General features: G+C 36.6%; 1 protein-coding gene across 1 annotated transcript in view; it reads right to left on the bottom strand.

Moving 5' to 3' along the window:
• Nucleotides 1-24,297, bottom strand: part of PTPRN2 (protein tyrosine phosphatase receptor type N2) — a 636,037-nt gene that overhangs the window by 462,005 nt on the left and 149,735 nt on the right. Inside the window, exon 3 of the mRNA XM_077789214.1 lies at nucleotides 11,259-11,372. Within this exon, the coding sequence (XP_077645340.1) occupies nucleotides 11,259-11,372 (114 nt within the window). The remainder of the gene's footprint in view (nucleotides 1-11,258; nucleotides 11,373-24,297) is intronic.

Genomic DNA, 24,297 nt, shown 5'->3' with positions numbered 1-24,297 from the left:
AAATTAAAATAAAGAGGAACATCCTAAAATACTCCTGTATGACAAAAGTAGAAACTCAATGTCATTTCCTTCTTAGCATCACCCACCCTCAGCTGCATCTTGCTCAGTGAAACAGCAGGGAGGTGAAAGCATCTAAAATGGTAGGTTTTATAAAAATTGATGCTTTCCATAGCTTTAGCAAAGAATGACTAACATAGAAACAGAGATAGGTGCTGTATTTTTAAATTAATGAAACACTACTAAATAAAGACATTCCAGACTCATTTTTAAGAGGGAAAATACTGCAGTTTAACTATTTCAACAGATCTGCTTCTACAACATTTATGTGACAATTATAAAGATAAAATTGCTTTCTCTCCCTACAAAAAATAATATTACACAACATAGTCACTAAAATATGAAAGACATGCAAACAGGTTATCTTGTCCCTAGTTCAAAAAAAAAAGTGGTGAAGTACAAAAATAAGTGAAATTATAGGATCACAAGAATGGTCTCAAGGCAAAAAGCAGAACTTCTTCCAGTAAAGATGAGTTCATATCATCAGTTGTCAGGCAGGGACCTGTACCATGATCTGTCCAACTGAAGTTCAAGAAAAAAACAGGATCTATTCTACCATAAGTTGAACAAAGAAGTTCATGCCAAAATAACACAGCAGGATTAGAAATTGCCTGAGCCCCTGCTATTCAACAAAGGTCAGAATTTGAGTGCTGATTAGTTTATGCTGCTACATGGATAACTGATGAGTACCCAGAGGATTCCAGAAAAATAATTAAAATGTTGCAAGAGCAAGGGCCAGAGCAAACTACAGCAAAGTTGAGGTTTTTTTCTTTTTCAGTGACCCTTGCACTGGGAATTTGAAATTGTTTCTCAGGTTCTGTTCAGTCCGAAGAGAACTACTAAAGCTGTACCCAGAAGCTACTTATCCTTGAAGTACAAGGGAATTCCTCTATTCCACAGGGCCTGGAATGCAGCTGAACTTAAATGCTGCACTCAGAGAGACACAAAGGACCAAATTTAGGTGACTAAATGAAAGACAGAGGTAATCAGCCAGAGACTCTTCAGTCCATGGACAGCTAAAGTAATATTGTCAGTGAAATCAAAGATATGATTCACTTCATCCTACAATTTTCTGAATTTACATCCTTTTAGGCACCCTAAAAGTGCCTGTTTCTCTCCTGTTTATAAAGAGCCCCAGGAGAGAGAGGCTGCAGAGGTCTGTGTGTGTGAGCTGGGTCTGTCCACCCCACAGGAGCTCACAGTGTGGGCTCAGCAGCTGCAGGATCAAGCCAGGGTGGCAAAGTGCTTCAAGAACCATCTTCAAAGTCACTGTCATTAAAAATGGGATGAGCTATGCCAGGGAAAATGGAATGGGATGCGATGGGAGTGGGATGGGAAGTGAGGAGGTGGAAGATTAACAGTTTTGTAAATCTACAACCCCTTAGTTATTTATATTGAGTCAAGCTGGCCCACATAGAGCAAATGTAAGCCTGCTTTCAACAGAGCTGCTAAGAGCAATTGAAATAACATCTCCAGCCATTTAATATCAGCTGGAATTATTGGAATGTGGATCACCCATCTACACATTAAACAAGCTGGCTTAAGGAGCAAGATCTACTTCCTTACCTGGAAACAGAGGCTTTGTGCTACGGCTTTCTATGACACTTAGCTGCTGGCCTAAGAACAAGACACAAATGTCATGTCTTCCCAAAGTTCCAAGGAAAACAGTTTCGCAAGGAACCTGGGATGAGGCGAAGGATTACAGAATAGAAGTAAAGACAAGGCCAACAAAGAGAAGGGCAAAGTCATGTGCAAAAAACAACAGAGATATCTATCTGCACATCTCCTTCAGTCACCATAACCTGGTGAGAAAAATAGAGTGGATTTTACAGTGAAACACCAGCCTTAGAACCAATGTTTGTATGTTGACATATTTTTATACATTAATTTTCACACTGAAGGAATGTCTCTAAGACACCCCAGAACAATGCCAGTAATGCTTTATTGTCAATGGTAGGTTGAGCCTTCAAACACATTTCTAGCATAATGCAGGAAGGAAATCTGTTGGTTCCTAAAGGAGATAAATGCAGTAGAAAAGATGAAACAATAAAATTATTCAGAAATATTGCAGCAGAACAAGTAAGTGACCAATTTCATCTAAAATCTTATCAAAACATGAAGTGGGATTGCTTATATACTAAGTGCTAAAGTTGAGCACTTAATTAGACTGTCAAATCTGGGAGGACCAGAAGCAGATTAAACTTTGGATACTTCTATACAGTGATCAGACACTGCAGAGCAAAGGAAAGATTAGATGATCATAACTAATCTAAGTTTTAATTAAAATTTAAAAGCAGACAGGTTTTGCACTGCCCACAAGGGAGAAAAAGCAGTTACAAGATGGGTTCAAGAGTATTTTTCTCATTTCTGAATTGAATTTGGTATCCACTTTTTCTAAGGTTATTCTTAGCTAAAAAAATTTCTCTCAGTTTAACTACCACTGAGGACCACATTCCATTTTAATTTATTGACTGGTGGAATTACCTCACAGGTTAATAAGGTAGTTGGAAGTTTTCCATGTTGATGAGCATTTTTATTTTAAACTTAAATGTAGTGTCTTGATTTCTGAGCATTGACCACTGTCTGCTCAAGCCTGCAGGCAATGTCAGAACAAAGTTCACTTTGATGGGAGAAAAGGGAAGAATATTGTATCATTGTCTCTCCCATATATATACAAAAATGTTAATGCCAGTCTTGCAGTTTTCTATGAAGATTGTTGATGATGTCCGAGCCACCATAACCCAAAACATAAAATAATGTGTTTTCCTTCCTATGTAGGGCGGATTGACTCATTTATTATGGTTTAGTTAGGCAGAGAGTTTAACCCTTCTTCTATTTAGAAACTGTTTGACATTCAGTTCTAATTTCTGTAAAAGTATTTACTACCCATAAATATTTTATGGAGGGTTAAAGCGAATTTTTTCATCTCTATTTAATTTTCTAGAAAAGAGCAGCCTGGTCTTAGTCACATAGAACTGACCTTACCAAGTACTTTCAGTGCATGATGATACTCATTACAGTTAGGATACATAGAGAGCTTTTTCTGAAATGCAGATAAATATAATTAAATATAAATATAATCATTTCATAAATTAATTAACCTATTAATTTTAGGTTAGAAATTTATGGATGGCAAATATCAAATACATTTGAACACTCTAAATATTATCATTTAAAGAGCAATTGTCCAAACCTTCAGAACTTGTCTTTTATATTGCAGATCAAATGGGAAGCCTGGAATTTCATAGAGAACAGACCTTCATGATGGAAAGTTGTAAAGAGAAAAGGTATGTGAGTGAACAAAAGAAATGAGCTTTTGACCATGTAGAATTTTGAATTAGGTTTTGCAATATTGGCTGGTATTAAATCCTTCCAACATCTTGAATGTGACTATGAGCTGGATGCCTGCTAAAACCTAATAATTATAAAAACAATGAAAAGCTCAATGTTTAACACTCTAATGAGTGTCATTAACTATAAAATTATCAGAAGTGAACACAGTTCAGTTAGAATTTACCTGGAAGGACTTGAAATTCATCAGCAATTGGAAAAAGCTGAGCTGGAATACTGAAGTCTTTTACTTCATTACTCTCTCTACTGAAGAAGGGATGAAGGGACACCTAAAGACTCAACACAGCTTTCCAGGAATGTATAGAGGATGCTCAGGCAGGAATTTTAGCTCTTCAAAAGAGCCACATAAAAATAAAAGGAACAAAAAAGTTAAGTTTCTGAAACATCACAGACTCAGGAACCTTAACAGTTTCTCTCTCAGTCAGAGGTTTTACATTGCTGAGTAGCTCACAGATAAAATAAGGAAAAGAAAATCAATTATCTAACCATGATAAAGAAATGTGAGAATACAGCATGTGAGGAAAACCTCACAAACCTCAAAGTGGGGTAAAGAATAAAATGAAGTTTAATAGCTAAATTCATGACATATGTTAAGCCAAGCAGGAAGAACATTCAATGCCTTCCTAAAAGACTAGAAATTATTTAGCAAAAAATGTAGTGCAGGTCTACGCAATGTTTAATTAGAAACCAGACAACAATAAGAATAAAGACTAAAAATAGGCGGAAACTCCTTTTTTGCCAGTTTAAGGCTGGGAGAAGCTGTAAAAGAAAATTTGAGCAACAGAATCCTGGAGGGATACTACAATTTTATTATCATGAACTGCTTCATCTATCTGTGTATAGGCAAAACAAAACTGAAGGGGAAGCCTGAAATGTTATGAGTACATACTAAGAATCAGCATGAAAAAAAAGCAAAAGCGGAATTTTAAAAGAAATTTAACATTACTCAGCATTTTCCAGGAAACTACTATGTTTTTCAGAAGCACTCTGAGCATCATGCCACAGCCATGAGGTAGAGATGAAAACACCTTAAGTGGAAAATAAAAAGCCACCAACATATATTATGTATGTATATACACATACACACATGTATATATACTTTTTCTACAGAGAAGGGGAAAAAAGAACTTTTGTGGGAATTCACACTTGTTACTAAACCAAAGTAGAGCTTCAATCTTATCATGATTGTGCAAGGGACAAAATCTACCCACTGAAGTTTTGTATTGATAAATTAAATAATGATTTTGATAAATAAGGTTGAAAGTTCAGAATTTAGAGTACCTATTAAAAAACTAAAAAATTATGTCAAACACTGGGTATTATTAAGAGTTGATATCTTAAAAGAACATGAGGCCATGTAGATAGAGATTAGAACTTCAAATAAGGATATGCAATGAATATAGAAATAGACAAGGAAACTATTCCTTAGTAATAAACAAGTAAAAAAAAAAAAAAATTGGTAGTGTAATGATAAAAAACAGTCTTATGTTGAATATGTAAATAGGCTATAATTACAGATTAATGGTAGAAAATGGCATAGTTAGTCTGGATATGCTATATTGTTATTCACAGTTTACAAAAGTGGTGTTATTAGAGACTATAGCACCTAAAGAAGTAATCTCATGCTTGAATTGAGACTTGCTGACTTTCCAAGTGTGGGAACAACTGATAACGAACTGCAATTTGATTGATGCATTTTCAAGTGTGTTTTAAAAATATATTAGGCACCTATATCGTTTCAAGCCTGGTGCTTGTCCAGCCCAATGGTCCTGTGGAAGGGGTTAATTTTTTTATGCTATCTAAGAGAGTAAGAATGAAGTTCAGAGCTCCCTGTGTCATCATTAACAGGGGAACATATTCATGAACATCCCAAATACAAAGACTTTCAGCAGTTGAGCTACTGCTCAATCCGATGCTGAGAACCATCCAGAGGATGCCTGTTGAGCTTGCTCAGGGAAGTCCAAAAGGAAAAATAAGAGGCATCTGCAGCTTCTTCCACAGAAGGAAGAAATAAAGACAGTCAGAACAAATTGCAAAAGAGCCAGCACAGACATGGAAAAGATAAAACATTAATGCAAAGTTTAAAATCCACGAGGTGCTACACAGATCTTCTAAACAAAGTAAGCAGGGCAGGAATTGATCAGCAGCCTCAGATATTTGCATCATATTATCACTAATTTCTAAGTTTCCTTTGGAAGAAGATCTGTAAAGTTGGCCACAAAGAATTTTATATAATTGTCACTGCTAGTTGATAGAAACATTACCTTTTCTCCTTTGTACCAAACATATTAGTTAATGTATTAGTTTATCAAAACCCCAAGTAAAAGCTCTGGTTGGTCATTCTTTTTAAACCAGATAATGTGGTGCCATAACAATGACATATATGTCTTCCAAAAAAAGAAAAAAATCAAATTATGCAAAATCAAAAAACTTTACACAATGATGTTGAGTAGGCAAATAAAACACTATGTAGATTACAAAAAGCTTTCCTCTGTAATTTTAAATATCTTTCCCAGAATACGTGGAATCTGTTTCACTCCTATAATAATTTTCATAATTCCAATGCATTCTTCATAAATACAAATTCCCTGAAAAGATCATTTTTCACAATTATATTATATTGTATCTGACAAGTCAGTGCCATGTCAGATTACGTCTGGTAAGCAGAGCAGCCATACAAAGAACCAAACGGAAAAAAAATAAAATAGGGGTTTTTTTGGTTCTGTACTGTCTAACACATGAGTGTTCAAAACAGGATCTGCTGCTCTGTAAATAAATCTTCTTGCTTTTTCTGAAACTCATTCTTTTCTGAACTTCCATTTAAGTCTTTGAAGACCAGAAAATGTCAGTGGTGCTTCAGCACTTAACAAAGGCAGGAATTCTTTGCAACCTTTTCAGCACGTTTTTGTCCATTGAGCCAAAAAGTTCAGGCAGTGTGACAGTGATACCAGGAGAAAGTAAATATGTCCAGTCCCAGCTGAGTTCCTCTGCTGTAGCTCATCATGGGAGTTATGCTTCAATTCCTGGCTTCAGCAGCCATCTAGCAGAAGAATTTGCTCCATAGACAGGTGTCTGGAGCAGGCTGATGCCCAGGAAATTAGATGCAAACTCTCTGCTCTCTGCCAAAGAAGAGTTTGCCTTCATTTATATCAATATTTCAATTTAAAGAAAAACCTGCTTTCTCCTACCTCTCAGGATTTCAGGTTTCTGTATTCCTCCATAATGATGTGATAATCACCTCACAAATATGTGCAAGAACTGTGCCATTCCTTTTAAGTTTATTTCAAATCTGAGCTTATAAAGACTTACTTTCAACTCTTTCCTTTCTTGGAGTAAAAAATTATACTTTTTCTTGAAAAATAGTCCTGACTGAAAAAAATACTTAGCAACCCTTTTGTAATTCACAAGCTATAAGTGACAGGTCACATTCATTTCAATTTTCAAGTTAACGGATTGTAAATCATTTCCATTTTTTAAACAAAATGCTCTAAGAGTATAAAATTATTTCTAGCAAAGTTATATTAATCACCTTACACTTAACTGGTCAGAATTAATTTAAGACAGATAATTTTTTCTCCCTGTCAAGGGCTTCCTGCATTGCAAAGAAAGCAAACAAGATGGAAAAATACTATTTTTTTCAAATAGTCTGTAAATATGTTGCCTATTTCCACAGTCCATTAATCTCTCCAGAATGTCTTGCTGACTTAAACTACATGAATTTAAAAGCACATCCTACTCATTTTGGTTCTTTTAATATTACTGTTGATATCCAAGTATCTTAAGCAGGACTTTCTTTACAACAGAGTGAAATAAACTGCTTTCTTTTAAACTATCATTTTGAACAAGGTATTATTGAAAAAATTAAGTGGCAGCAAGCATACTGAGGAATTATTTAGGAATTACTCCAGCTCACATAAAAATAAAAAAGAATATATATAACTGATCTGTTTTTCAGTCACTCTACACATTTCCTGCAGAAAAACAAAAAAAGCTCCTCCCTCAGGGAATGCCCATTGCTGTGGCAGCTGCACACTCACAGAGTTAGTGCCACCTTATCATTTCTAACCCCTGCTACTATTTAGAATCCCATGAAACACACATAAATACCTCTTGGAGCATGCAAGTTGAAAAATACTACTGTTATCATCTATTATTGCCTATGGTGGTGCTTCAAGTACTATTTATGCTTCATGTTTGAGTTATAATGTCCTATATTCAACTCTCCTATTTCATCTTTTCGTGGCTCTGATTTACAGGTCAATAATCAATGTGGAACTGTTTCCACAACCTTGGTAAGAATCTTATTTTAGTGAATATTTTGCCTTTACAATATAAATGTGACTATTGTAGGCACAATAAAAAAAAAAAAAAAATATTAATAAATTGAATGCACTTAGGAAAAAAAAATAGGAAAAAGTATTTTCTGCATTTTAGCTCAAACCATGAAATGCACACATGATTTATCATTCTTGTATACTCAAAAAAGTATCTTCTTCCAAGTTGGACAAGATGATGCAGAAGACCAACCACAGGGATAAGTATCTCCCTGTCCTTCAGGCACTACTCATACACCCCTCTACACTGATACTTTCTTCACTTCCCTTTTCAAATGATTCAGACCCATCTACATGGCATACTTCTGACTGCCCTGTTTATCAGACAATGAAAAATTTTTCAATTCCTCATAAATTATTGTGGCTTATGACATAAAGTACCATCAGCTTCAGAAAGTGATTTGTCATGTTTCAGCAACAGTGAGAAGGGTTTTTCCCATACAGACAGTCTCATTTAATAATCTGAACCTTCAGAAAATCTTCATGAGTGTTTGAAGGACTCAAGGATAGTGTGAGTGAAAATGACATGTGCAAGGGTATTTGAAAGCTAGCAGATAATTTATTTTTAGGGAAATATCTAGTATTCCAAGACATTCATTTCTACCATCAATCTGCCCAGTCAATAGTGTGGACAGACTCAATGTGTAAAGAAGACAAAATCTGTATCATTATGAAACCTGAATTCAATATTAGTCAAAGTCCTTTATTAAATAGATTATCATCAGGTGTGTCACTCATCTAAGCCTCTGTCTTATTCTTCCCCACTGTAGTAAACATTTTGAGTTGGCAGAGTCACAAATTCTGTTTTCTATTCACATCACATTGCCCTTTGTTTTATACATCTCACCACAAACTCTTCCATTTGGGCTATAATTCAAACATAGGCACCACTTACTTACAAACAATCAACAAAGAGGGATGGAAAAAAATGTACATTTTCAATGGTTTTCTATTGCTTTTTAAAAAAAATCCTATGGAAATAGATGTCAGCAGTATTTTCAGGGTTGGGGAGGAAAAGGAAGATCTTAGTAATTCTGCAAGAATACATCAGGAAGGAAATGAAGTAGTCAAACCATGTCACATTAGAAAATTAAATAAATAATAACCTAGAAGACCACTCAAGTTAATTGCCCCCAGAATTTTTCATCCTTAACTGTATATACATCTAATAAAAGTAGAAAGGGTTCAACATAGGCATTACTAAAATTTTAGTAATCAAAAGACCAGCAGTACAGTCTTTCATGGGAACAGTGTCCTGCTGCTCACAGAAAGTAGAGAATAGATGCTGTCCCCTGTCCTTTCCAGGGAAGGTGGTGGGCACCACCAAATTGAGCCAGAAAGAAGTCTTTTGGAGTTTACAAGAATGGGGTATCACACAAATAAAGAAAATAAGGCCTCTGAAAAAATTAATCCCTCTCTGGTGGTTGCCTGAAATATTTGTGCAGTCTTGACAATGTTTTGTGTATCTTTACTGCAGAAATGGTTGTCCCATTTTGCACACCATGTGCAGGAGAGCAGCATTAACTGTCAGAGTGACCATCACAGCTAAAAAACACAACCTGAGGGCTGGATGTTTTACATCTGATAGCACCAGTAAGCAGCAGAGTCTTGTCTGAGTAACCTTGTGTCGGTAATCAATCAGTTTGATAGTATTGATTCTACTCCTTCCATATTTCTGTCCCCACTAGACAAAATTTGCAAGATACTAAGAGTAAAAAGAAAAAGTGATTTAATCACATCAATGATTTGAGCAAGAGCATTCCAGAATTCTCTTATGTTTCATACATATATTTAAGATTCCCTTCATGGGGATACCCAGAGACCACAAAAACAGCTTGCAAAAGTTTTATATCAGTTTGAATTCACACATTTGTGTATGCACCTCTGAATGTCATAAACAAAAGCAAAAGTCCTTTATTTCCACCATGGTTTCAATCTGTGTTTTCCTTGTAATTTTCTTGCTATAAAAAACTATTAGACAAGACCAAATTTCAATGTTCAAGTTTCCTTAAAAGAAGCATACTATTGTTTCCTGCAACAAAAATGTTAAATTTAGGGGGCTGGGTTGTGGATAACAAAGGTCCTGGGAAGGGTGGGTTTATTGATCAGAGGAGTACTTAGAAGGGGAGGCCACATCAAATCCTTTGAGCTAACCAAAATCTTATGGGAAGCAGGGAAATGGAGGTAGGTGAGCATCCTTTGAGATAGTCAGGGGTATCCCATCCCCCTCTGAATGTTCCTTCCACAAGGACATCAGTCTCCTGCAGGTCTCTGACCTCAGACATCCTCATAAGAGCAGCTTTACACAGGACACCTGACCTACAGCAGGTGATGTAAATGACTGCTGCCTGTCCATGTGTGCATGATCACTTTAGGTATTTATTTAGGTGACTTAATGAGATGAATGTGTCCTCTCCTCCTTCCTCACTATGTTCAAACACAAGTTTTTTCACTCAGTGTTGCCCTGACAACAGAGAATTTTCATAACTTTGCTTGCATTACTTAGCCTTTAGAAAATGACAAGTGAAAGAGCCACAAGTACTATTCACATGTAACTGTTAATCAGGCAGGAGCTACTACAATCAAGTTTTGCTGAGTTTGTCTCATTTGAATAGGCTGCTGGACAGCAAATAAATCCCTGGAAAATTCTCTCTAAATGAGTGTCCCAACTAGAAGTACAGTCTCTAAACAGGGTCCCAAACTTCTGATAAACCATTTTTTTCTCATAATTAAACTATCATCATGCTAATACAACATTACTACTTTGTCAACAAGATTGTGACTGGAAAATATTTAGGTACAAACACCCACACAGATGATGCAAGTGCAAAGCTAAACATTCCAACAATATTCTTGGAACAATTTAGATTACAAAAATATCTTGATCCAGTGATTGTCTACAGGAGATGTTTATTTCATGTATTAGTATCTGAAAGGTTTGTTCACCTTACTGGCTTTCACATCATTCAAGTTTTGATTTGTTAGTTCAAGTTATGCCATTCAAAAGCTAGAAAATCCTTTCTGGCTTCGGAAAGAGTAGAGAGATTAACATTGGAAAGGTGAACAAAAATTAAAAGAAACAGACCAGCTGCAGCTGGTAATGAAATCAGAACAGTTTTTTATCCGAATTCATTAGAAAGTTCAGAATTGTTCCCAGCTAACTGGAAGTTTTGTGTTTTCTGCCCATGCACCCTAAAATATGCTGTGGTGCAGAAGGCAAACTTTTTTTCTTTCCTGCTGATTTATGTGACACCAGCATTCATGGATGCTAACATTTTTTAGTACGGTGTCAGTCCCAGACGTGCTATACAGGGAGGAAACATCTCCCCTGGAATTGCTTCCCCAGGTCCTCCTGGCAGATTCAGTGAATCCAAAGGCTTTTACTTTTATAATGCCTGCACCAACAGGGCTGAAACACAAATGTGTTCAAAAACTTCTGCAGACATCATCTCAGAGGGAGCACAAATAATTGTAACCCCCAGTGTGTTGAGCCCCACTCTAGAGTTCTGACTGTACCTCTGTGTGAGAGCTGCTCCAGGATGATCCTCAGGTGCTGCAGAACGGGGGCTGAAATGTCATATTTATAGATGTCTATTACTGGCATTTGCTGACATCTCCCAAATAGTCCATCTGCAGGAAAGAGAAAAAAGAAAAGGAAAAACACACATTTCGTTTTCTGAGAGGAAGAACGGCATGATGAGATGCGCATTTCCAATGTATCCTAATTATATACTGAAGGAACCTTTTAAAAGACACTTTAAAAAGCTATCAAAGGACCAGTGAAGTCATGGGACAGAATATTTTCTATCTAAATAAATAAATACTGGAAAGAATATTAGTTGAAGGAATATCCTAGTGTATGAGATAGGAATACATGTCATACATTTTATGAAGTATTTTCAGACTTATGCTTCCCAAATCTTTAGATGTAAGACTTCTTTACTGACAATTCAGTGAGAGAAAACCTTAGTGTTCAATGCCTACTATGACATGGATGAAAAGTGCAGCATCCAGAAATATAAATATTAATTTGCAGAAACTATGTGAATTTGCTGAAACATTTTTAATGTGGGCGCTGTGTGTTAGGCATTGGTAAATGAGAACTGAATCCATAATGGCTAGTAAAGGCTCATTTCAAGAAGTACCCTCTAATGAATGCAATAAAAGAAAGCTCCTCACAGAACAATGAGATATTAATGTGGTCTAATTTATTTAGCTCCATTCCATTTGTCTGAAATGACAGACTCTTCTCATCAATGTCTTTTCAAATCACACCTTCTAATTAATTTAGCTTCTTATTAGTCTTTATTTAGAGAATTGTTCATTTTGAGGCAAGCTTCCTGTGTGTGTGTGGGAGGAACAGGGAGTTCAAACATTCAAATTACCTTTCTCCCTTTCATACAAAAGCCTAATTCAGAGTCTAGGTGCTTCACATACAATCTGACCATCTGCAATTCTGGGTCTTGGAGAAAGAAAGTGGTTTCATTTATTGTTCAAAATAGTTCTCTTCTATATAGTGATCCAAAGGAAGCAATTTAAATGCAACAAGTTTAATTAGCAAAATATTCTACTGCAATCCTAGTTTTAACACAGTAATTATTTCTGCTCCGATACTACATCTATGCTCCAAAAGGAGAACTGCATCAGATGAGCAGAAAATAAGGGAAAGCATTAATTTGCAAATGTCCATTACTTTCTGTGCTACTTTACAGAGCTAAAAGACTACAAATGGGAACTACTGGCCCAGCTGTTCACTAAACACAAATAATGGCATAAAAGAAAATAAACCAAACTAGGATGCAGAAAAGGGGCATTATTAGCCCTCACTGTTAAACACAAATACCTCATTGAAATTAGCCAACTTTTTCTTTCTTCTCTTTTCCAATCCTCCTGTCACTTAAAACTGCCAAATTAAGTTAATTCAAATTAAAACCCTACATCTGAATCTAATTTTGCTATTGGAAACTAGGTTTAATTTGGAAACCACATAGACAAATAGGGTTTGGTTTTCTGACATGTAATGTGAAAAGCAGCCTAACGGCAGATTAAAATATTCATCTCTGTTTAAAAACCTGCTGCAGTTGGAAATAAGCAAAGTATATAAATATCAGTCAACTTGTAAATGGATGGATAACAGAAAGGTACAGAAGAACATCTCAGTGTTTAGGAACAAGATTATTCAAAATGAAACATAACCTGAAACAGCCAACTCTATTTTGGAATACCACCATTGGTGGCTACAAGCAATTAGGACAAAATCTATGTTTACATAAATAACTAATATTCCATGCATTTTTTAGAGATAATGTACCTTAAAAATAATTCTAATCTTATTTAGAGTCCAGAAAAGGATACACATTCAGTAAAATGAAAGATTTTTCTATTATCATTTAAGGATATCTCCATGGATGCAAAAGCTCACAAACTCTAAAAGAGACCAAACCACTTTCCTAAACTCAGAGTTTTCAGAAACCTTCAGCCTACTTCCTATGAATAGAACAAAACCCATTTAAATTCTAAAATTAACAATTAGCACATGAGCCTGAGCTGCATTATACAATCTATCCAAAAACACTGGGACTGCTTAGGGAGAAACTGTAAGTTACTTTGGCTTTTGTACTTGAAATATGGGCATAATAAGCTTTGGAGGGGCTGCAACCACAAATAGTGCTCAGCTCTGCTAAATGCAGCACAAGGAGAGAGGAGTGAGAGCAGAATGCCCCAAGGAGTGGTTGGCAAATACCAGCTCTAAAATACAGAGGATCTTTGTGCTGGGGATTACAGTTGGACTGGAGTCGTGCAAATAATACATTTCATCGTTCAGCTGCTTTTTCTAAAAAAGTAGGAATTTTCCCAGATTTTTCTGTTTGCTTGAGGCTTTCTTTTTTTGGTTAGAGTTAGTTTGTTTGGTTTTGGGTGTGTTTTGACTTTTTTTTTTTTAATTAATAATGTTTCTGTGGCAAGATATATGACTTAAAAAATTAACTTGAGGTTGAGTGTTCCGTTTTCAGGGTGTCTTTTAAATAAACTTGCTTTCAATTACACAGATTGCAGGAGAAGAAAAGGCAAGGGAGAGCCATTTTACCAAGAACAGCTGTCAAAAGTGTCCCTCTTTTACTTTCAAGAAACCTAAATGGTAGATGTGGGGTAAGAAATGGCTTAGGTCCAGCACAAAGCTCATTTTTGCTTGAAAAACAGATTAAATTAAATTACATCTAATATTTAAAATGTCCAGCTTAGTCTGCCATGAACTATCCCAGTCACTGTGGGATTTACAAAAAGTACATGGTGTATCTTTCTGGACCCTGCTGTGTAACCAGCTGGCCTCAAACAGTGGGAGAAATGTCCAAAGCTGGGCATAATGCAAAAAGAGAAAGTGGAAAAGCTCCCAGATTTTAGAGATATATCAGGGCAGAGGAAGTCCAAGGAGTGAGTGATGTTTTAGTAACACCATGCTCTGTGTGCCTGTCGCTGCTGAGAGTGTGCTCACACTGAATTTCCACTGGAGCTGTGTTAGGAGAGGGAACGGAGCTCGCCAAGGACATCTGCAGGGAAGGAAGAGGGAAGGGTGACACTCAGCAATAGGAACACATGTTTGCTATTAAGGGGTTATCATTTGCTGCAAGCAAAAGGTAGAAGTTTCCATAATGATATCTTAACAGTTATACTTAGAACTGGAAAAATCTGCATTAACAGCATGCTCATGTTGGCTCTTACAAAGCTGCTAGATTTGTTTTCAAAGAAGAGAATAAACCAGAAGAATAATACACCCAAGGAAGCAGTGAAATGTTTCTTTATCCATTTGACTCTTTTGCTGATATGCTTAATATTTGAAAAGAAACATAAAATGTTACAAGTTTTTAGTTAAAGTCTTGAATTTTGACAATTATTTATGCACTAAAGAGTTAGATGCTAAGATTAAAGGACACAAATTTACTGTAATTCAAATAGTGTCAGATGTCTTTTATTAAAGACAACTTCCTGGAGCACGGTATACATATTTACACTGAATATTTATCAGCTTCTAGTGAAAAAAATAAAACTGATAGATTAAACCATGTGCAAGTCAAAACACAGGTTCTGAAAGGCTGATCATTGAGAGAGGTGTAAAAGGAAAACACCCATCATGATTCATTATTATTGCCCATTTGTCATGAATTAGTGCATACATATGACCTCCATTACCTACTGAGAAAGTGCCATGTTGCATTCATGATTGACATCCAGGTGCGGAATTATGAAAAAGGAGAACACAAAAACTTAATAGTTTGAAACAGTTTTGAAGAGTTGGTTGCGCCAGTTCGTTCACTTTGTAAAGGTGATGGGCATCAAGTGCTTAAGAGGTACTAAAAAATCTTTGGAAACTTGTGCTGAGTGTCAACCTTCACCTTGAAGGCAACCCTATTTATTGGGCAGCTGATTCATGACGCTCTCTTTAGGCAGTCGTTCCTCATTTAAAAAAAAAAAAAAAAACACAAAAACAAAAACAAGAAACCAGCCAAAAAAAAAAAAAAAAAGCTGTCCTTGGCAAGAGAAACATATCCCATCCTGGAACCACTACGTATACCTAATCTGGTGACTGAAACTAAGATGCATCCAAGATATGGCACAGTTTTGAGTAATACCAGCAAAAAATTCTTGTTGAGTGTCTTTGCTACTGAGCAAAGGTCTGGAGACTGGTAAAGATACTGGAGTTTGTCTGCAGGCAGCTGAAAGCTTGATATACGTAAATTAAAAGATTGTGCTGTGCAGTAATTAATTATTTAGATGTGCATGCTGTGAAACTTTCACAAGGCACTGACAAGTGACCTTTGCCAAGGAGCCTTCAAGCAGATGCTTTGAAGCACCTGGTTCTTCTGCTCTTCAAATTCCTGCAGGAGCCAGAAAGGAGCAGCTCTCCAGATAGTGTCAGTAGCCACACTTCAGCTTCCTTGCACTAATTACCTGACAATTGTTAACAAATTAAAGTAAAGCTCTAAATAAAATTCAAGTTTTGTCCCATACTGCAGTCACTGTGCTTTGTTCCTCTAAAAAATAAAGTCCACAGAGCCAGTGGTGTGTGTCAAATGGCAAGTTCTGCCACCTTGGCTTGCATCATTTGTGCTCTTGCAGCTAACGAGAGAACCTACTATAATGTTTTCAATAGGCATCATTCTCCAGCAACTTAACCTTCTGTAAGAAAAGAATCCTTTCTTCTCACTGAATATGGACATCACACTCCTTCCCCTAGCTAGTAGTTTAAGGTGCTATAAGGCCCAGAGCTAATAAAAAGGTCAGTGTTACAACCCACAGTAAGAGCCTGAATTGCCTACTGGAGAGATTAAATCCTTTTCCAATGGGAAGCATAATATTTGCATCTCAAAAGTCTCAAGATACTGAACTTCAAGGTCACATATGTTAAATGTTTAGGAAGTATGAAGGAGATTATTACAGTATTTTATTCTTCTCTCCCTGCTGCTTCCCATAGTATGGAGTTCATTTTCAAAATCCATTTTCAAAAATTAAAAAGGAAAATATTAAATGTTATTGTTCCTTGAAGAGGACATTAAATTGTATGCCAGGAGGCTTATTTCAAAAGATATAGTCCACAAATCCACATTCAACATTTACAAGTAAAGTCTTCAGCAAAAAAACATATTTTTAATATTCCATCTATTAATTTTTTTTCATAATTTATATCTCTATTTTTATATTCACTTTGCAAGTAAAGCAGAGATAATACAGATAGAGCAGCAGTGGCTTCCACAGCATCATTACTCATACAATGTTTTGGAAATGTGAGTCCAGTGCTTCCAACAGCAAACCCTGCAGTGGCTGAGCAGAGAAGCTGCTGTTTGCAATCAGGGGGAGAGCAGCTTTCCGAGGGGCAACCTCCCCCTGCTCAACTTTTAAAACCTTTCTGTCATTTTATTTTGCTTATCTCCCCAGTCCCTGGTTGTTTTCCTCAGTGGCCCTGGGCTGTTCCCGTTTTGGAGCAGTAATAGTGGCATCTAGTGGACAGGGATCAGTCCTGGAGCACAGCTGCTCACCTCCCGAATTCCCTGAATTCCACCTGCCTTCATCCCAGTACAGAACCAAGCACTTCCAGCCACCCTCCAGCCACGCTGTCCTTCCCCATCCCAATGGCTGGCAGGCAGGTGGAAGACTTTAAAGCAGCTATTTAAAATCATATCTCTTAATTTTAAAGTTAAAGGTTACCATATTTGTTTCTAGAAATAAAGCATAATAAAGACAAGTAAGGAAAGTGCATTGAAACTGTTTAACAAGAGCATGTGGTGGCACTCTGCTTTTGCTACCATGTGAGGCACAAAACATTATGCAATAAAAGTAAATCCTCAACTTCAAGGAAAACACAGCATATTTTTGTAGATTTCTTTTTTAAAATATAATAGAAAAACCATAAAAATGCAGGAAAAAAAATAAAGTAGGACATTCTAAACATGGAAATTTTTTTACCCAACAAAAATTTGCCATGCAGTGGATAACTAAGAGTCCAGTAAATCCACTTTTCCTCAGCTACTGAATAAACTGCTGTCTGGAAGGCAAAGGTAACTTAAAAAAAATCTGCTGTAATCCAGGTCACCAAACAGTCCTACAAAAGAACTCAAACAAGATTTAATGCCTCTTCTCACCTCTCTGAACCCAGATATTTAAGGGAAAAAGGTGGATAGCTGGTCTACTTTAAAAAATTCCCCAAACCTATAACCTTCGAATATTTCTGCTGATGGAAAGAGTCGGGTAGGGTGTTAGTGATTATGAAAGTGCTCATATTAAAAGATAAAAGCTAACATTAACAGCAGCATTAGTTAGCTGTTGTGCAAATAGTGTGATAGGTCTGGGATTTGCAAAGCTCCAAATCATTCTGAGGCATGAATGGTTCCTCTGGGCATTATGGTCCCCTTGTCTCAAGGAGTAATTCTAACTGCAAGTTCTGGAGGACTCAGTCCTTCCTTATTAAAAAAAAAAAAAAAAGAAAAAATATATAGTCTTCAACAGAAGACAAATATAATTTCAGTAACTATTTCTGTGTTAACCTGCTAGTTTAAGTGCTGGATTGTACAGTCCTAAAACACTATGCACACTTAGAGATTTTTAAGTTACAACAGAAATATGTAAATTTTAGAGAACGTAACTAAAAATTCCTCAGTACAGCAAAAGGAGAGAAGGAAAGGCCTGTGAAAAACTGTGTTACAGGCTGACAAAGCAAGAGGAGAGCAATCTCCATGAAGAAAGTGCTGCCTGCTTCCAAAAAGCCCTTAAGTTATTCAGCTAAGAGAATGAGAGGTCCAGATTTCAATGCCTACTTTATGTGATTCAGAGCACAGAAATGAAGCTTAACAGGTCATACTTAGGCCTTGCAATTGAAATAATGGCCATGCCTTGGGAGGAGAGGGCAGGAGGGACTTTAAGGAAAGGAAAAAAAGTAGAGATGAAAAGAAAGCAAGTCTTGAAATTTTGTTGCTAGACCTAATGTTCAAGCTGAATAATGCTTCAATAACTTGATACTTCTTAGAGAACCAAACTTGATCTTTCCACAGCTTAGGTAACTACGTGGCAGAAAAGTTATGTTTTGGCTCTGTGATGAGGATAATGAAGGATCAGAAAACGGTGAGTAAATCAACATCTTCCACATCCAGGTAACCACTGCACTCTGTAACCCACTGAACCATCTGCCTCTAATTTTGATCCAAGGGAAATCCAGAAATCCTTTGAGGAAAAAGCCTAAGAACTTCCAATTTTAATATGTTCAGAGGGCTTTTCTAAGCAAAGATATGCCTTCAGTATTAGCTGTGAAGATTCTAAGAAAAAAGAGCTTGCAATCAAAATCCTCTGTGCGGCAACTCCCTTTCTGGTCAATACTGGTAGTAAAGAGAAAATGAAGGAAAGATTTAAACATATAAATCCTCCTCCAAAATGATAAATACTTTAAATTCAAGTATAAATCAAGTATTAGTAGGCTTAAAATAAAGCTATTTTTTTCCTTTAACATGTTTAGCCACTGGACTGCAAGATTAACATGTAGGTTTATCATACATTGCTATTTCAATACTGAGAAATCTAAGCCATGTGCCCACCCCTATTTAGAAAAAGCCTTTTTTTTCCCTAGGAAAAAAAGACAGAATTCTGCATCATATTCTGACCACATCATTATCAGAAAGATATGAATAAACTAGAGAAGTTCTGAGAAAAATGAAAGAAAGGAAGCAGTCACATAGAGCCTTAAGCATTGAACTACCTGATTCTTTACAAGAAACACTAAATGTTTATGCAACATGGTTGATTAATAATTTATGACATTATTGGGAGAAATGGAGTGCAAAGACAAAAAATGAACATTCTGAATCAGAACAAGTTTCAAGCAGGGAGAAACTATTCTGGAGCTGTTCAGCTTCCTCCTGGAAGAGTAATGGAGCTCCTATTGCTTGCACTGTTTAAAATTAAGCCAGAGCAACAAGGAATGGTGAGACATAAAAAATTCTTTTTTTTTTTTTTACACAATATGCATTTATGAACAGGGGTTACTGGAGGGACTACGAATTTATTTATGGAATCAATGAGATGCAAATACACTAATTCTTATTTATGTACACTAATTTTCCAAGTATCACTGAGATGTACTTCAGTCACTTCAAGGATCCCCATTACATTTTCGGTTGGTGCCAAGAACCACTTTGGTGCTGGCAATGTCTTCACTGTGTGATCAGACTGTAGCTGCTCTTGCATGTGTATTCCCAAGGCAAAAATAACTCTGCAAGGAAACATGCTCAGCAAAATGCGTTTCTGCATTAATTTTAATTTTGTATTAAAAACAAAATAGTGAAAGTTTTAACTTGTCCTAAGTGCCAAGGGCTTGTATTTTAAAAGTTAGTTATTATGTGTTTGCAGGAGACTCTGTTCTTGTGAAAACATGACTAATGACCATTCCATTCATATTCACCAGCTGCAGTGTCTAATAGAGCAAACTAGGTTTATTTCTGTCCTTTGCCAAACTAGAAGCTTTCGAGACCTTTGCAAGACAATATTTATTGAGACAGCAGATTGCTTTTGTAAGCTGAGTTACTGAAATAATTCCTAAATGGAACTGACTTCAAACGTGCACAGAATTATAGTAATAAAGAGCTCCATCTTTTTCCCTAGCTAAAAAATATTTTTTTAAATTACGGAAAATTATGTTATGTGAAGCTGAAAACATCAGCAGAAAACTTAAATGTGATCTGGAGGGGAGGGGAAATCCTTATAAACAAGGATAAATTCAGAGTTTACACCCTGGGGTCTGATTACAACTGTTTGGAGCTATCTCAGAAATCTCTACACCTTGCTCAAGTCTGAACTACGCCTACAGAAGCCACAGCACATCAAGCTGCCTCTGCAGCTTAGGCTTGGGCACTGGAACAGCCAAGCACCTCACTCAAACTCTGACATCAGGATGCCAACAATTTCAACTGAACAGTTTGAAGAATATGAAAAACCTGACAGTTTCCAATAAAACTGTGCTTTGAAATAGCTAAATATGATCCACATGCCTCAGACCATGTATCAGAAGCTGCAGCCAGAAAAGTTATTTCTGTTACAATTAATTTGAGGTCCTGACACAGTTTTTCCCCAGCTGTGGGACAGACCCAGGGCACTGCCTGCAGCTTTGCTGATGGCAACAGGTGAAGGGCAGCACAAGTTCAAGTCCTCTTGCCTGAGTCAAACCCCAGTGCTCAGCCTGAGACAATGCGAGGGCAAAAGCACAAAGAAGGTTTGGGGATATATGGAACAAAACAGCAAGAAGTGGGAACAAGGAGGTGACATCGTTCAGTGTGCAGCACTGGTAAAGTCAGTATGGGAATGCAGAGTTCTGGAGTTCAAATCTGAAGATGAATGATAAATTTTGGAAAGGGCATTGAGAGAGGCAAAGATTATTTATGGGCTGGAAAATGCCCTATGGTGAAATGCCTTTCCAGCACAGAAGTCTCCAGCACAGCAGATGATCTTTTGTCTCTCTAAGTAAGCCCACAGACAGATGGAATGATACAGGAATGGGGATCAGGAACAGAGCTGGGAGCAGTTTCAGAAATATTTATTCTCCTCAGTTTTGTGTGCTACTATTCAAAACAACTTTTAAGACCAGCAATATCTGAAATTATGATAAGAAGGGATCTGAAAAGAAGACTTCTTTTGCTTTTGCAATGTGTACAGAGACCCCTCAATATATGTGATATATGCAACCCCAAATTGTTTCCTATTTTACTCACAGAATACATACAACTCACATCAAATGCCTAGAATTTGTGCACACTTCTAAGTTGTAATGAGCTTTTTAAAATACTATATATAATTAAACCCCATTTTTTTACTTTGATTTTGGGGACTGGATTTAAGCTGCTCACGTCCTTAGAATATCCTGGAGTGGTTAAGTACAAATTGTACACTCAGCACATATACTTAAAAGAAGAGAGAATAAATAAAAATCATTTTGAACAAAATATTCGTGCTACAAATTGATGAAAGAACATTCATCAAAGATACAAAACAAAAAACTTGAAAGCCAGGACTTTAGAAACAGCAAAATAACCCAGTGAAACAATCTATCAAACTATCTTTCTAAATGTCTTCCTGATAATATATTGCTTCCTGATGCTATATTCCTGATACTATATGAGGTGCCAGATTCCTGATTGAAGTAACAAAACAACACAGAAAATTTTAACTGTTGTTGCTTCCTCTTTCCAGCAGAATGTTCTTCCAGCAGAAGCCATCACTGTTTTTTAGGATGTTTTGATGGATCTAACAGAAAGGGGTTGCCATCCTACCTGAAGGAAAATGCCTCTAACCCAAATGTACTATTCTGAAGCTTCTGCTGCATTATTTACAACAATCACACACATTTAAACAATACTGCTGAATTCATAACATTTATTAGATGGATAACTATTCACCCAGACCTCTGCACACAGATAACTTTTCTTAAGCATGTCAACTCAAGAGTTTCATTCTTTTGTCAGTGCTTTGCTATTCCTCACTTATCCAACAACCAGCCCAGCCTATGCTCCTGCTCTGGCCAACAGAGAGGTTTGCAAAGGGCCAGGAGATCCAGGGTGGTGGTGTGGGCATCACCAGAGACCTCCCCAAGGTCACAAACACAAACAGAACTGCAGACTCACTGATGAAAGCAAAGGGATAAACCAATATTTTTAAAATGGCAAAGGAAACAGAAATGCAAATCTTGAGGAAGGAAAAAGTCACCAGTTTCTCTCCCTAGTCATATTTCAGCACAAATTTTCCAGTCAGCAACAATGCTTCTGTCATTAAATGTAATGTGGATATGCTGAAACCAGAAAAATTTCCAAGCCATGTACAGACAGAAGCAGATTTAGATGTATCCAGATGTTTTTTTTTTAATATACAATATCATTCTCTCTAAAGCCATCAAAATAGTAATAGTAATTTTTTATTTTTTTAATCCAACTTCTGCATGCTTAGTAGCTGCAGTAATTTTACTTTGTAGCTTATGTATTCTTTCAATGTCACTGAGAACATCAGCAAGAGAATACTGCTAGTAATATTTGCTACTACCTTCAGTGTTTGCGAACCAACAGGACATCCCATTTCTCCCACATCTGGAGCAACACTCTTTCAAATAAAAATGCTCATCCCTAAACTGAGGAACTACAGTCCATAAAACAACCTGCAAAATTTGAATAAATTCAAGATTTTAACGTCAGCACCCGAAGTGTTTTGCACAAATTTCATTTGCCGCAAAGTTCACATTCTGCCTAAACCACTGACTGCTGTCATATTTGGTGCAACTTGTTATGGGTGGAAAGATAAGCAGCAGGGCAGCAAAAAGAGGAGGTTTATCTCTGGCAGCTAATCTCCTCAATCAACAGCACTCAGCTCTGCTTAACAGCCGTTGCCAAGGAACGGGGACCAGCTTTTCTTATCGGCTTCATAATGTTTCATTGACTATTCAGACTAGAATAGAAAGCTGTGACACTCAGGGTTATAAGCAGCACAAAATGAAAATGGCATATTATGTGGTATGAAGAAGAGAAGTCTTTTAGCCCTCACCTTATCTGGACAGCGACTGTTATTTGGAAAAAAAAGATCATCTATCATTTTTTGCTCTGCTTATTTTAATATCACAAAACAAACAGAAAAATATACCCACATAAATAAGATTAGTTTTTTAACATTGTTGGCAGGTCCTCAGCAATTCACTGACATCACTGATACATCTTATACAGTAAGACAAGGGTTGTGTAGATCCCCTATTACATTACTGAAAAGCTAGTGTTGGCTGCTAATTCTAAAGCTATTGCAGCAACTGCAATGCTTTGAGGGACTTCTCATAGGAGCAGAGATGTTCCTCAGACCTTGATAACCATGACCAGAATAAGAATATCCATGCAAAACCAACAACATTTCTTTTAGAGTATCACTGCTCTTCTCTCCTCTCTTCATGTCTGCACAGATTTTGATTTGCAGGCTTAATATTGATACTCTTCATGTACTTGAACAGGAATAAAAAGGCCTTATTGCATCTCTTCTGATTATGAATTTTTAGTATAATAACCTTTCCTGAATATCTAGTTACTAAAAATTTAAATCTGGTGCCATCCACATTCACGATGAATTGTAACTGTCATTGTATTTGCATCTTACAATCAGCAAATACAGAATTACATCATTATCCACCACTGGAAAAAGTGGTAAATAAGTAAAAGAAGATACTTAGATACTTCTACTGCATCAGAATGAATCACTTAATGAAGTACATCCAAAATTAGAAAATAAATGTGTTTACTTTTATTCTATCCCAATGAATGACTAACCATCCTCAAGGCTACATATCCAGTAGGCTATGATAGATATTTATAGATGTCCAGAAACTGAAAGAAATATCCTGGAACACATTTTACAGTCATGGAATTCTCTACTTTTCACACAAAATTTAGGTATGGACTTAAGACAAATATTCATAAGCATTTGAGGCTGCAAGTACCTCTGAAGGATATCAAGTTACCCAGACTCTTTCTGTACAAGCTCCAATGCATCCAGTTACTATTCAAGATGTGCCTACATTTCCATTTATTGCAAGCCTCCCAGGGGCTACTGGGAACATTTTTATGCTTAAACAGAACTACTTGCTTAGCAGTTGTCTTTACTGAAGCCTCAGACTAGCACGGCTCTCTTGCTTTTTCACAGTTTCAGGAAAAAATGCAAAAATATACAAGCATTTGCAAAATGCCTCTAGGATCATACCACAGCCTCCAGGAAATGTTAAAGCTTTGCTGTAACACAAAGCCTGTGGAATGAAGATGCAATGAGGAAGAAACACACTTTTTTGGCACTGAAGCTTCCTCTGCAGATGTGATTTCAAAGTTCTGCCCATGCCTGGATTGAAGTATTTTGGGTGGTTATGGCACAGTGGGATGGGACTCTGGGCTCTTACATTCAGCCTGGGATAGATTAATTCATTTCACAAAAACATAATTGTTGTCATTTTAGTGAAAAACAACTTCTGAAATACCCTCCCAAAGCTCACCACACTCCTACTAGTAAACCT

Source organism: Lonchura striata, chromosome 1 (assembly GCF_046129695.1).
Source record: "Lonchura striata isolate bLonStr1 chromosome 1, bLonStr1.mat, whole genome shotgun sequence".
NCBI lineage: Eukaryota > Metazoa > Chordata > Aves > Passeriformes > Estrildidae > Lonchura > Lonchura striata.
This window is presented reverse-complemented; position numbering and strand designations above follow the sequence as displayed.